Source organism: Sphaeramia orbicularis, chromosome 3, assembly GCF_902148855.1.
Source record: "Sphaeramia orbicularis chromosome 3, fSphaOr1.1, whole genome shotgun sequence".
Taxonomy (NCBI): Eukaryota; Metazoa; Chordata; class Actinopteri; order Kurtiformes; family Apogonidae; genus Sphaeramia; species Sphaeramia orbicularis.
In genome coordinates this window covers 4318544-4334560 of record NC_043959.1, presented here as the reverse complement: position 1 = coordinate 4334560, position 16017 = coordinate 4318544, and the positions used below count along the sequence as shown (strand labels likewise).

Below are 16017 nucleotides of genomic sequence, written 5' to 3'. Positions count from 1 at the left end.
GCTTGTGTCAGTTCTTTGTTCTTTGAAGGTCACTAATTGTCACACCAGTTTCAAGTTCGACCTCACACCGTTTTGGGATGTGGATGGTCTTCTTGGTGCATTAAATGGAAGTTAACATTCGGCACAAAACACTACTCCTTCCACGCCCCTCCCCTCTGACCCCTGCAAGCAGCGGCGCCACCAATGCTGCACTTTTTATTTTTCCTGTTAACATCTACCCCCTCACTCCACTGCACCGCCCAGTTTCCATAAGCTAAAAGTAGAAGAGGGAGTAGCAACACAGTAGGCTCCCCACTGACTGCTAACGTAGTGTAGTCGTTACTTCTCACTGGGTCTAATCCACTGAGGGTGCTTTATTGGTTGGAGCCTCATAGGCTTGGTTGTTTGTTAGCATCACTCCCAAAGGGGGATGCAGCTGCTTCCACTCCAGCAAACAACATATTTGACCTTTTTGGCCCTTTTTCCCGGGTGTTCAGCTCCAGTCACTCTATATGTGAAAGGCATATAGACACACTGTTACACACAGCTTTGTCTGAAATCAATTACTTCATTCGAGGATTTCTCTGTTCCCTTGTAAATGTTGAATTGTTTTTGTATACTCCAAGGAAATAAGATACAAAGGCAGGCAGCAGAGAAGAACATGTTTCCGGTCCTGGGCATCGGTGCCAAAATGCTCTGGAGATGTACGGCATCACTGGTTGTTTTGATCTGCCTGAAAGAACAGCCCAAGAGACCTTGATTTCATCTCACAGCCACATATGGAGCATGTGATGACTATGTCGAAAGGAAGAAAAGTGGAGGGGAGTGGATTTTTACATTGTGTACCATATCGACACATCTTGATTTGCATATGGAGTCCTGGCAAGCAGCTGCTGGCCTCCTGAATTCGCATGTTTCTGCAAGTATGTGTGTCGAAACAAGGCATTCAGGAGAACAAAGCAATCACAGCCAAATTAACTCACAAGTGGCTCAGGGATCAAGGAGGTACATGTGTTTGATGGTGAAGGGATGCTGTATGTACACACAAGGAATGATTAATCATTGATGAACCAGGCCCCTTCAATTACTGCCATCTTATTCAAACAGAGGTGTCAATTTTCCCCTAAATATTAAAGTGTCTGGATCCTCTGGGGTTTTTCAGCCTTTGCAGAATGTATAGCATTGTTTTACACATTCCCTCAAAGTATATGTCTATTTTAAGAACTGAGTCTTGAACAAAGAGTGTTTTGCTGAAGGGCCAACAGCGGATGAAGACATAGAAATACCATCCAAAATGTATTCATACAAATACTATCTACTTGTTTATGTAGGCCGACAGAGAATATGAGAATTCAGGGGGTTAATTTAAAAAGCAAGATAAATGTAAAATTTAACAATGGCTGCAGGGTTTCAGTGGGACATTGTTCCTAATTCATAAACAAGACAATAACAGATAATTCTTGAAAATAACACTATTCTCTTATTAAAGCACTCCCTTCACCACCACATGGCATCCAGGAGTCCTGTGGATCTGTCAGATGGATCCTTTTGCCTCCCACTTTGGCACCGTTAAATGAGTGCGGCGACACAAATAACAGTGCAAACTGCCTTACATGTCAACTACCACCTACGACAAGGTGTTTGATGGGAAACTGCAGCATCACTAGGAAGATATAAAATAATAGCCAACTCAGCCGCAGTTGCCACTTTTTGAGATATTCCCTTAGAGTGAAGGTGTCAACCTCAGGAGGACCTAATGTCTTGGGCTCCAAGCAGTTTCCCTGTCCTGCTTGTTTACAAGCTGCACATCTGAGTGTAGATCATTGTCACCTAAAGCCAGAGTCCAAGAAGTGGGCACACGCACCATAGTGTCACTCATTTGTTTGATACATTGGGCTGACATTTGGATTTAACACTCTTGTTTTGTGGGTGCTACTACTTAACCTCAACTACCGTAGACGTAAATGCATTTGCAAATGCAACCAAAAATAAGAGTCAACATTGACAGAACCCTCATTGGTACACCTTTAGTTATACATACACTATTCCTCAAATAGTAGCCCAGATCTTTATTTATTTCTCAGCTGGTGAGGTACCACACCTTTATTTGATTTTTAGACATGTAGGTGTCCTTTAAGCATGTAGCAGCAGAACTTTTATCACAGTAAAATCAAAAGTTTGAAATTACAATTTCAGATTGTCAAGTGTTCACCTTCAGAATCAATTAATGCCTCATGTATTTTGTCTTATAGCTGTTAATTAGTAAAAAGCATATTTCTCTCCTGGGACACGTGCCAGATTTCCAACATATTCAGTAGTGGTCAGTACGTCCAAGAGTAAATGCTGAGGAGAAGCTGTGTGACATTTTTGGGATCAGCTGAAGGCAAAAAAAGGTTGTTTTTGGCTCATGCCAGGAGTTGGAACATCTTGTCATTTTAAGCCTCTGTGCTGTATTTTAATCTTTCCTGCCTGCAATTAGGGAATTTGAGGGAATTTGTGCAGTTTCTGATACACTCCACCCTTCAGCAATCTGAGACTCTATCTCTTTCAGTTTCCTCTCGGACACTGATAAGACGTCTGGAGACAATGCAGTGAGCAAGAAAGGTCCCAAGACAAAGATTCAAGTGGCCCCATTTCTACAGATTACCAGGAACTTATTTACCTGGGTTTAAGATTTCCTGGTAATCAGTTTGCTTTGAGTTTCCGCCACACCTCAAAGCTTCTGAAAACTTATTCGAATGAGGCTTGGTTGTTTCAAGTTGCCGACTGCACAAAGTCCTGCTTAATTTCTTGTGGACATATTCGGCATACGTTCAACAAGGTCCAGGCTGTTTTGAGCGTATTTGCGGAATGCAGTGCTTTAAACATATTTAGATGGGACAGATGGATGATTGCAGTGCACTCATAGGACCGACACAAATACACTCAACTCACATTGAATCAAATAAGCTCATCATCCTTCTGCTTCTCGTAGCTTCTCTTCTTTTGCTCCAACTTCCCAATAATCAGAACACAATTAAGTGAATCTTGTACAAATGGAATAAACAAGTTTGCAGCCGTACACTGGCTGTAGTGGGTGATTTAAGTGTGGAACACTGCGAGTGTGTTCCACCAATCAGCGTACTTCAGCACACAGCCCCGCCTCTAAGAATTCAGAAGATCTGAAAAGTCCCACCCCCTACCAGGAACTTTATCAGGGAAAGTTTGGGGTCAATGGGAGGGTTTTTTACCTGCATATTTTAGTGGAAATGCACCAAAATTCCTGGTAAAGTTCCTGTAGTGGAAATGGGCTATTCCTAATAGTATGTCCCCCTGGTGAATGGAGTAGGGGTTGAATTATTTTTCCTTTTGCACAAAGCATTTTATTCGTTGCTGATATTGTCTTCATTAGTTTTATTGTTTATATAATTGGCTTTTATTCATTTATTTACACTTGTATCATTTGCACTGCATTTGAAAGATTTAAAAATTGCATTTAAGTCACTGTCATGGATAGGGCTGGGTAAAAAAATCAATTTAAATCGATCTTAGGTCGATCTCATTTTAATTTTGCGTAACCGATTAATAGTGGACGAGATCAATTTTTCAGAGCAGGACTGGGAGTACCACGGAACCTTGGTCTTGCTAACCCCAGGGGAAGACTTGGTCTCGCTCGCGAAAAAGACGCGGTGGGGAAACCCCCTCCGCTGGAGATCCTCCGTCCTCAAACTCGAACCCGCAGTGTGAAGGAAGTGGCTGCCCGGCAAGTTGCGGAAGCCGGTCGTTCTTTGAATAATAACTTGGATCCATACCATCACCTATGGCTGAGTATGGAGGTTAGAGGAAGAGTAGAGCGACAATGTCTGATCGCTACGCTACGCCCTGACAATATTCACGGAGCGCGTGCACCCCCCAGCCCCGCTCTGGCCAACAATCTCGGAACCCCCCCCCCAACCCCCAGTGAGTAGAAGCCTCCAGCCATAAAACAGAATAAAGGTGACGAAGTCCGTTCTTAACCACTGTAAAAACATGGCAATGTTTCTGTCCCGTTCATTATTTAAGAGCACATTCAGCAATTTACAGCGGAAATGTCATATTTATTTCCTTTCTAATATCAATATTGATACCAGTATTGATGTGTTGCATGACTGCGGTACTTAAATAATCAGGTTACAACTCAAAATTGTACTTTGGTATCACTAAATTACTCTGAATCAATCAATTAATACTGAATCGAATCGATATTGAATCAATCGAATCATGATTAATTGATTCAGAACCTTATGAATTGAAATCGAATCGATTATGGAAATTGGCCATGATACCCAGCCCTAGTCATGGATTTACTCACAAGGAACTGAACAAAAGGCCATGCTTGGTCTGCCTTTCTTCCCCTCAGACTCCCCCATTTCTCTCCTCACCTCTCACTTTGTCTTCACTCAGAGCATTTGTCTTTTCTTTTTGAGTTCGGTTTCCTTTGTCAGCACATTAAGGATCTGCTCAAATGTCATGAGCTGTCAAGCTTGCTCATCTCTCCAATCTCATCTTGAAAGAGAGTGAGGGGAACAAGATTGTAAAGAAAAAAGCATCCACAGTTGTCGACATCAATTTCCAAGTAACTAATAATTTTCCGCCACATAAAGCTTAGGACCCGAAAGAGCAATCAAAGTGATCTGTTGCTGCTTGCATTATCTTTATATTTTGTGCACAGGGAACATATACTTTCTGTGATGGCTTTGACTTCAACCCAAATGTGCTCAGCTTTAAGATATTTTAGTGTAACCATATCACATTTACCTGAAAAATGAAAAAGACACTTTTAATTGACAGATTCCTTTGTACTAGTTTTTGGGGTATATTGTTCATGTATTTCTTTGCTTACTCCTCTTTTCTATGACAGGAACAAAGTAGAGACTTGTAATGGACCATTAGCATTGTACAGAATCTGTCTCTTATGCAGTCATCATTACACATTAGATTTAGAAACTAGACCTCAGAAAATCCATTTTCCAAGAACCTGGCGTAGCCTGCCAAACTTCCCTCGCCTTAAAAAGCTCTCAGTGGTTCCAGTGCTACGGGTGCTTCTGTCAGATATCTGCATTCAGTAGATTTATGTTCTCATGGTGGAAGAGCATAGTCTGAGCCAGTGAGGAGGGCTCTCTTATCTGTGCATTTAGACTAGATGATGAAAAACTGCTACCGTTACTTTATAGCTACACTCACAGGGGAAAAGAGCAAAGGATTATGAAGTTAGCAGCACAAGATAAAAGTTGGTCAGTTTTGAGGCTTTAATCAGAACTTCACCATTTCTCCACCTATTTAAATTTCATAAACAGCTCCCACTCGTCTTGCATATTAAGATAAATGCTTTGCAAGGCATGTCTTTGTCTTGACTATTTGCATTTTGGTTACGCAGATTCATTATGCAGATCTAGAGTAACCTTCCTCGTTAAGCCTTAATGCCAGCCATTCATTACCTCTGGCACAGAGACTAATGACACAATTAATCAGCTATGAATAGAGCTTGGCAGCAGCAGTAGGGGGCTGACACCTCCTTACTGTAACAATCCAAGGCCTGCATGTACAAGACAGATTGTCAGAAGGACACTGAAAACTGCCCAGCATGACAATTACCTACAGGTGACAAGGTGTGTGACAATGTGAAACTACAGCATCACCAGGGAGGATGAAAAAATATTAGCCCAGTATGTCGTTTTAACGTAATGTTTACTTCTGCAACATTATGTACTGTAAGGCTTGGAAGTAAGCACAAAAACATTATCATGATTAAATCTGCATATCAGTCTATCAAAAGTCACAATAAATGTAAAAAAAAAAAAAAAAAAAAAAAGCTTTCCGAGTGAAAACTGAAAGCAACAGATGGTTTTGTGGTTTTAAACTTTTGTATGGTCAGTACATTTCCAAAATCTACAGCGAGAATATTAAAGTTATAGTGTAAACACAAAGCAAAAGATGATTGAATGAATTATTTTGTGAAAATCACAGTTGCTGATCTCTATGGGTAGTCACAGTGTGAGAAGATATCAAATAATTTCACAATAATTATCACAATGGCTGTATCGCCAGGCCCTATTACAAGTTAAATTCTATCAGGGAGCACCCTTTGAGCATAGGTTACAAAGAGCTTTACAATAAAATAAAAGAACAAGGAGAACATTAAAGCCTGAGACACAGAACAATAGAAGCAAAAGCACAAAAGATCTTTGAAAGTAGATACGTCTTTAGGTGTGACTTAAAGCACCCAAGCCAGTTTGCTGGCTGCTCCCTGGAGGAAACTGTTCCACTGCCCGAGACCAAGAACGGCAAACTGGTCTGGGCCTCTCAGGGATAGAATAAGGTATTAACAGTTCACCAGGATCATCTAAGGCAGTGGTTCCCAACCTTTTTTGGCTCGTGACCCCATTTTAAGATCATAAATTTCTGGCGACCCCAGACATTCAAAAAGGAGATTTTTTTTTTTTTTTTTTTGCTAAATTAATTTGTTTTTGATCATGTAATAGTTTGCTACGCTATGTTGCAAATAAACATTAATTTTAGACGACATTTAGTCTGTGCTTATTATTATGGATGGAGGCAGAAAAGCCAGGTGTAGATTACTGTACAAAGGGAGAATTTGATTTTCCTTGGTCAGGATGTGTACAGTCAGTCCAGCTGGATTTACAAGGCTGACAATTAATACTGAACAAACGAGAACTCAAACTATGAATATGAAAGAGCTGCAGCATCAGAAACAGACCACAATGAACATTTGACAGATAAACAGAACCACAGTGCTGCAGTTTCACACTCAGTTTGTCATGTCTTTTATGTATTGGGATTGTCTCTCTCAACTCACCATATATTTTTTATTAGTAAGTTTTTTATTTTTTTATTTTTATCAATTACTAGAAATTCAGGCAACCCATTTAAAATCCAGGCAACCCCACGTGGGGTCCCAACCCCAAGGTTGAAAAACACTGATCTAAGGAGATGTTCAGATGAGGAAAAGGCTCTTGAATTGAATCCTGCCTTTAAATGGAAGTCAGTGTAGTGATGGGAGAGATATGAGGTCTTAATGAGTAATATCCAATTCTAACCGTGTCATAGTGTGTTGGCAGGAGTTTAGAGCTGAAACTATAATCAATTAGTCAGCTCAAATCGATTACAATTTTTCTGAATCGAAGCTCTGTTCCTTAATTCCGCTGCCACCAAACATTGGTTCCACTGGTGTGTTTCACACAGACACTTATTGTGACGCACATGACGCCAGGATCAACACAAAGTTGTGTTAGTTAAATCTTAAGTTGTTAGTAAGTTGGATACAAATGTGTTGAAGACTGCACTGCACATATTTTTTGTAGATGTTGTTTCACTTGTTTGTTGTGGTTTATATCTATAGGTATTTTTTATATATCGTTTTACTTTTATACCTTTTGCGGTTGTTGTTTCAGCTGATTCTGGAATGAAGGACAATTCGTTTGTCATTTTCAGACAAGTCTTTATCACATTTGTACTATTTTTTCAGCAATTTGAAGAATTGTTTAATTGAATCGAATTAAATAATAGATCAATCAATTACAAAAATAATTGATAGCAGCAGCTCTAGTTTTGCAATAATTTTAGGTCTGAGTTTACAGGAAGAAGATTTCATGTATTTGAAGATATTTCTAGAGATAAAAATACTGAAACTGAAGACTTTTTCAGTTGTTCTCTTTCAGACAGGTAGTTAAATTTGAGTGGTCTAGCAGATAAATTTTGATGTGTATTATCCACACATGTTGGACTAATGCCCTGAGGAGGACAAATACTGTGTATATATTTATATGATGAAAATAAAAGGAACAGAATTTCCCCCAGAAGTACTTCACAAGTAGCAGGAGCACAAGTGGATGCATTGTCATTGATTGGTCATCTAGGTTGATCAAAGAGGAAGACCAATTCACTGCTACACTAAATATCCTAGTCTCCTTTTGTAGCCAATCAAGAAGAGTAGTCTGGTTAATTGTGTCAAAGACAGACATATCCAGAAGAACCTAAATGACCTAAAATTTCCCTGAATGACAATGCCATTTATAGCTTTCAGAAGTGCTGTCTCACTGCTGTGTTACATACAAAAGTCTGAAAGCCTGGTATTTATAAAATAACAGTTCTAAAACCTGCTTGCAGATTTATTTTTGTAAAATCTTAGATGTTAGATGTTAATGGTTTTTATAAGCTGTGATCAGTTAAGGAGCCATATTTTCTGCATCATAAATGTTTTAAATTGCACCTCGCAGTCAGCACATTCTCCATCTTACTCCATACTCTATTTCACGTGTTGAGCCAACATTGGAAAATGTGTCATGGAATAATATGTGTGTGTGCATTTAGTCAGTATGTGAAACTGGTGCAAAAGCTTTTTTCATAAAGCACAGATCTTGAAGGTCACATCTTGATAAACAGGATTATTCTGTGTATATATAAGAATCAGTTGACTGTTTTGTGCAGAGAAGTGTCTGTAGACCATGTAATTCTCAGAAGAAAATGCCAGCAAATCCCTCATATTGCTCAAATCACAGGAGTCACTGAACTCTGGGAATATGAAATGTAAACAAACATTGAAAGCCAAATTAGCTGTTTCTCCACGTGCAATGACAAAATATGACAGCACCAGCTTTACTTTTCAGCACAGCTTCTGCAGTAATAATACACTCTGAACACAGCACTTGCCCTGCCATTTTTTTTTTGTATATTTCAGCTTTGTCCTCCAGTCTGTTTTCCTGACCTGCAAACAAATGGAAATGTCATACAGACTGACGTTCTTTCCGTATGGTTTCGTTTCACCCACTTGCCAGGCAAATGGAAAGCAGATCTCACTGAGTCTGACCGCAGATTGTTCCTCCCAAAAGAGAAAAAAGAAACACCAAATGAAATCACAAACATTTCTGTGGCTAGGCTGTGGAATGTGATGGCAAAAGTGTTTAAAAAACATCATCTGGTTTGTTAGTGGAGAGAAACTTTAGAATCAACACTTTGGGGGTGGCTTAGTCTTAGTTGTTAGTGTTTCTGGAATAAGAGTGTTGAAAACAGGCGCTTTCTTGTGTGCATTCAAGAGGCTCACAAAACCTTTTTCATCTGCCATTGAATGCTGTCCAGTAGTTTTATATAAATGTCACCAGAAAATGAAAACCAATCATTTTAATCCAAAATGATTGGCAGAAGTGTATTGTAAACGGGAAGGCTGTCTATGTAAATAAAATGTTTGACGCTGTGTTCTGCTGCCACTGCCCTGACATTAGAGAGCTTGTGTGTAGAGTTGCATGTGTAGTCTCCCCTTGTATTGTGCTTTTATTTGTCAGCTTTGTGAGTGTAGTAGAAGTGTTTTATTTCTGTGGTTTGTTGTCACGCCAAAAGTCTTTTTTTGTTACGTTGTTGTTATTTTGTTTTTTCTTCTTTTTTTTGTTTCCTTTTCTTTCTATCGTTTCACTGTCATTCCCATTCCAACCCCTCTTCCCAACCTATTCCTTTCGCCTTTCGGCCTCTGCGCAAAATTTCTCCCATTCTCCCCTCGCTACCACTGTCTCCTTCCCCTTCCCTGTCCCTGCACCCATCCCTCCCTCCCCCTCCCTTCCTACCCTCCCAACCCAAAGACGTAGCCCTGCCCTCTCTCCCCTCCCCCTCACTGACTCCTAACACTACTGACCATGTAACGCCAGGCTCTGGAGGTGTAGCCAACCCAGCAGGACCCCACCCCGTCCTACCCGAGAGATGTTGTGGCTTCCCTGGTTTCCACCCGCTTCATCAAGCTTACCTGGCGCCCACCGGCTGAACCACACGGAGATGAGTTAACATACTCAGTTTTCTACAGCCAGGAGGGCACTAGCAGGTAATAAACACAGTACGCTGTGGTCCTGCCAGGATGGGATCAACACAGGAGGGATAATGTACTCATCAATAGGTTGAACATTCCCTGGTTCCAGCTTCCCAAAGGAATAGCGGTTGCTTTCCTCTGTGTTACATTAACTGAGTCCTTTTTTTTGTTTGTTTGTAAAAAAAAAATATTGAATTAGAATGCATCACTACTTCTTTCACTAGTTTTAACATTTTATACTAATTAAAGGTTAAACACCTAAGATTTTATTAGATTTTGATGACTGTGTCTGCACAGGAAGCAGACTCCAATATTCATTGTGTTAGATTATGCCATTTCAGATTCAAAATACTTTGTTAATCCCAGAAGAAATAGTGTGTTACAGTTCCAAGTATACCAAAGAGTAGCAGGGAAGGAATCATATAAATATTATGTATATAATACTCAGTCCCAAATTCTTCAGTGCCATATTGCAGTCTTTATGAACAACAACAAATACCGGAATTGAACACAAACTTTACATATGCACATAAACATAACTAAATCTTACATAAAGAATGATTAATGAGGCCAATTACTGCTACTGGATTAACTGATATAGCTAGTAATTTAGCCACAAAACTATGTGACAAGTGATAAATGAGTGCACACATGACATACTGTAACAAATGTATAGTTATGTTCATTACCTGGACGTTACAGTTCCTCACACCTCTGGAAGATGTCTTGAATAGAAAAAAGGGATGTTATATCATTCAACATCCTCAAAAATACAAGTGAAAATAAACATCCATAATTACACTGATTTGGAAACAATGAAAAAGCTAATTTTGCTTTCTCAAGGCAGTCAATGTGATAGATCATATTTTGATTGAATCAGAAGAGCATTACATTAAGATAAGTTATAGATCACAGGCCTTAAATGTTTGCTAGGACTCGCACAGGTAATTAGCTTGGAAAACTGGAACAGTGTGTAATAATTCCTACAAAATTGTTATAGTTAGGGAAGACACTGGCATATAGTGATGTGAAAAAACAAGACACAGCTTTGATTTAATAAACTGGATATGATTTTATGGATCCTACCTAGGGGAGATTCAGTGTTTACAGCAGCAAAAATACAAAAAACAAACTGCTGAAAGACAGGCAGAAACATTTAACAGAAAAACATGAAATATAAAAGAGAGTCTTCTATTATATTGTGTCCATATGTCCATACTATTTACATATGTGTAATAAAGTTATATATGATGTTGATATTGATATGCTATAGGGGGATTACTGTAATTGATGGGACCTTTAAATACAGTATTTTAAATCTGTCTTTAATTTCTAGCACTTTGTTTTTTTATCTTAAATTATATAGTTTGAATGCTATTATTTGGTTTTCCTGTACATCTGTAGTTTGTAGCAACAGTTTATTAAGTATTCAAAAATTATCACATTATATTTTTATTTTATTGACTTTTGTGTCAATAAAACTGATGAAATTTTTTTTATTCTTATGTGTTTACTTCAGGGAGCGAGTAGTGAATACCAGCCGTCCAGGGGAGATGCAGGTCACCATCCAGAACCTCATGCCAGACACCAAATATCGCTTCAGGGTTGTGGCCCACAACAGCAACGGTCAGGGCGAGAGTTCTGCAGCGCTCAAAGTGGCCACCCAGGCCGAAGGTAAAGGCACACGGACCCTCTGCACTCATTTATATGCACTCAGTAAACAAGGCGCACGTACACACACACGTACACACATATAGCCAGTGTGTTGGGAACATGCTCACACTGGCATGCAGAGGCAAACAGGATGCGCTCAGAAGATGCACACGAATGTGCAAATAAACTCTCACACAAACAAATATTCACCCACATACAGCGTGTACCCACTTCAAACAGGAGACCCCCAACACAAACACACACAGGAGGCTGTTTAGTAATGTGCATTACAGCAGACCACCCAATAGCCTCTCACAGAAGCCACTTCTTGTTTACACTTATAAAGCTGACTGTGTGTGGTGCTTTAAGCCTTGCCTACCTGGGTGAAAAATGTCTAGATATTTCCCTCTGAAATTTTTCCTGCACAGAGATGATTTAGAGACCCTCATTAGGATGCACTGACTCAAGGACACATAAAGACTGTTGGGGGGAAAAGGGAAAGCCTCTTTCCCCAAAAGTCATTCTCTGGTTAGTGTTTTTCCTTTGTGTTAGAGTATGTACAGTATATCTGGAAACTCCCCGCTCTGCTGCTCCAAATCACTCCGTTTTTATCCATATTTTAAAGCGAAAGGAAAGGGATTTCCCAGCACACTGCCGGCGTGGACGTCCCTCACCCCCAAACTCGACTACAGCTCAGTCATTGTCACTTTCTAGGTCAGCCGCCGTTTCTCTACCTGTGTCCTTGTTTAGAGGGCGGACGGCTCTGCGCGCACACACAAATACACACCTTAACGCCTGCCAGCAGGAGCCTTGTCTCCCACGGGGATCGCAGCCAGGGCGGCCTGTTCCTGTGTAGTACGTCTCTGTCGTGTGTGAGCACTTTTAGTCTGAGAACATGTTATGAAGTGGAGCTTAAACTGTTGACCTGCCTCTATGTATGTGCACACCACACTGTCCCATATCAGCACCTCTCAGAGACTGTCTTAACACACACACACTTTTTACAAACCGTGGTCATGACGAATTGTAGCTTTTCTGTCAGAAACACTTGCAGAATGTGCAGTAAAGACATACTGTACATCTACTGCCAACCCTTTATCCTTGTTCACTGTCATTGTTTATTTTAGTCAAGTGTAAGGAGACAAAAAAGACTCATAACTGTCTATATGTTTAATAAAATGCAGTACAATCAGATTCTTGGGACAGACACACATTTTTTAATGCTGTCTCTTAACTGCAGAACCACTGTGACTTATAATGAATAATACATTACCAAGAACTGCTGACTGCTATCTTTAATTTAAGCATGTTTACATTTGCACCAACTGAATACTGAGGAAATTATAAAGCTATATGGGACATTTACTGCTGCTTCAACCAAAAAACACATTTCAAAAGCATGCAGATCTTCTGTGGTAATATTATCATATTAGGAAAATGATTTGAAAATGTATAATTCTTCGTGACTGGAGGTTTTTACATGAAGCTTTGTAAATGAGAAAGAAAATGTTTTTGCATTTAACTTTACAAAAAGATGTTGGATGCTGTGTTTTTATTTTGTGTGGATGCCAGGAAAAGATGACATAAGGAAAAAAAAATCATGAGAAAAAACTGGAGAAAAAAGACAATGTGTGAGCAGCAGTTGTAGTGTCAGTCAGACCCGTCTAATCCTGCCCTTTATCTTGACCATCCAGATGTAATAAAATAAACTGTCTAACACAGTGAATGCGAGCTCGAGGCTAATGTTGTTGGAATGCAAAATGGAGGTGGATGTTTACGGAGCAACACCTTCAGTTTGGCAGAAATCAGCAACCCACAGGGGATAGTCCTTGTCTCTACACAGCAGCACTGACTGGGCTTCCTTCAGGTCAGGGAAACATGGCTTTGAAAAAGCCAAGAATGTGTTTTTGGCAGCAACTGGTAGCAAAACAAACATCCTTCCTTCTACATATAACAAATGCATCAAAAAAGAAGGGATTTGAACAGACAATACAACAATCTGATGGTTTTCTAATCGTCATTCTCCATATGAAATTCCTCCCCAGTCCAAGTGCCAGGTCCAGCCCCCAACCTGCAGGCTGTGTCCAACACCCCGACCTCGGTCGCTCTGAGCTGGGACAAGCCCCTCACCGGCAACGGAGAGATCTTGACCTATAAACTGTACTACACAGACAAAAGCATGGGCAACGAACAGGTAGGATGTCACTCACTGGAAAACATGGAGTCTGAGGAAAACATCCATATATTTAAGGATCGCAATATTCTGTTTTGCTATATTTGTCACTGTTTGGGAGCTAGTTTTTAGGAGGAAGTAGGACTGTGTGTTGATGAGTCTGAAGGAGTATTCGGGTGTCACTGAGGATTAAAAAGAATGAAGTACTGGAAAACAATCATGATATTCTGAGAATAAAGACATGACTCTGTAAGGTTGGCTCTATGCTTTGTATGTAACCCTCAAAGACCCAAACATCCACCGCCGTGATCTGCCCTTTCTATCTATTCTCATGGCTTTGAACTCCACGCAAAGACAGTATCTTAGCAGGTTGGACCTAGGAAGATATTGATACGCTCCGATATTAACCCATAAAGACCCAAACATCCACCACAGACCAAAAGCATCTACTGATCTAAAATGTTTAATACCTGTTGATCCACTAATCTTACCAATTCATGTGAATAATTGGTGTAAAATGCAGTTTGTCATCATTTCATGGTCATCAGATATGACCCATTTGGACGTTCAGAGGCTCTGTGGTGAACATGGAAACACTGTCATCTTCTACAACATTGATTCACCAATAAAACCCATGAAGTTTGATCAATGACAGTGGATGGAGACACTGGTTTTTATGTTCAGTTATTGATATCTTTGCTGAACTTTTTCTTCAGTTTTTTGAGGTTTTCGTGTAGTTTTCTACATGATCAATAAATTAACTATAGCAAAAAACCTGAATACACTGAAAAATGCTAAATATAGAGGATAATATTGTAATAAATGGTGATAAATCACTTAATTATGAAAGTAACACTGGGTCTTTATGGGTGAAATATTGAAATAATTACAACTTTCCATGGTTGTTTTTCTTCTGATACTCTGACATCATTCTTGTAATATTTTGACTTTATTTTAATTTTTTAGTCCTCAGTGTGGCCCTAATACTTGTTCACACTTGTTAATACAAACTCCTTTCATTTCTTAGTCACTTTTATTCCTTTACTTTAGTTTTACCCAGTTTATGTTCATTTCTTGATGAATTTGTTCATGGAAAAAAATGTTATTTTTGTTAACTTTCTTGATGGTTTTGTTTGCTGTTGTTTTGCTCTTTTTTCTTCATTGTTTTGTCAAATTTCTTGATCATTTAAGTATTTGTGTTCATTTTCTTTACTCTTTGTTTATTGTTACAATGTTGTTTATTATTTGCTTTATTGTTAGGATTTGTTCATTAATGCGTATTATTCATTTTGATTTAATGTCAAAGACGAAGGTAAATATTCTTAATCTACATCTTTTAGACTCAAAGAGACAATAAAATACCACAATATATAGATGCATTATTAGTAAAATAATGTTTTTTGTTATTGTATATATCAGTGGTTCCCAACCTTTTTTGGCTCATGACCCCATTTTAACATCACAAATTTCTGCCAACCCCAGACATTCAAAATGGAGAATTTTTTTTTGCTAAAATGAATTTGTTTTTGATCATGTAATAGTTTGCTATACTATGCTGCAAGTAAACGTTAATTTTAGAGGACATTTAGTCTATACAGTGTATATTATTATGGACGAAGGCAGAAAAGCCAGGTGTAGATTACTGCACAAAGTGAGAATTTTATTTTCCTTGGCAGGATATGTACAGTCAGTCCAGCTGTGATTTACAAGGCTGATAATTAATACTGAACAAACAAGAACTCAAACTATGAATTATGAAAGAGCTGCAGCATCTGAAAATGACCACAATGAACATTTGAAAGATAAACAGAACCACAGTGCTTCAGTTTCAGCTTCACAGTTTGTCATGTCTTGTATGAATTGGGATTGTCTGTCAACTTAACATATATTTTTTATTGATAATTTTATTTTTATCAATTACTAGAAATTTCAGGCGACCCCATTTGAATTCCAGGCGACCCCATGTGGGGTCCCGACCCCAAGGTTGAAAAACAGTGGTATATGTTGTAGTTCATAATAATGTTTTTTTCCAACTTTGATTCCTGTGAGACTTCATATTAATGTTTTGGAATCACTGCTGTAATTCCTTATAAATAAACATTACTTCATAAAAAGCAAAAAAAACATTGAATCATCATACATTTTAAGTAGATTCTGTATTAGCTTTGCACACCTCAAGTCATAAAGCATATATTAAACTTCCTGCTTTATTATTTTATGTGAATTTTTCTTTGTTCTATTTATTTACTGACTAGTCTAAAGTTGAGTTGAGTCCTTGGATTACTTTGGGCTGTAATAGCAGTTGTAATCTGTTGCTGATGCTGGAGTTCCCAGGGTTCATTAGATAAAAAGAATAGGACTGCATAGCCTGGTTTAAATGTGA

The 16017-nt window shown here is 38.9% G+C and overlaps 1 protein-coding gene across 1 annotated transcript in view; it reads left to right on the top strand.

Annotated features, from left to right (window-relative positions):
• The window catches only part of neo1a (neogenin 1a), a 244433-nt gene that overhangs the window by 186999 nt on the left and 41417 nt on the right, over window positions 1–16017 (top strand). Inside the window, 4 exon segments of the mRNA XM_030128363.1 lie at window positions 9588–9682; window positions 9684–9823; window positions 11328–11482; window positions 13507–13655. Of these exon segments, the coding sequence (XP_029984223.1) occupies window positions 9588–9682; window positions 9684–9823; window positions 11328–11482; window positions 13507–13655 (539 nt within the window).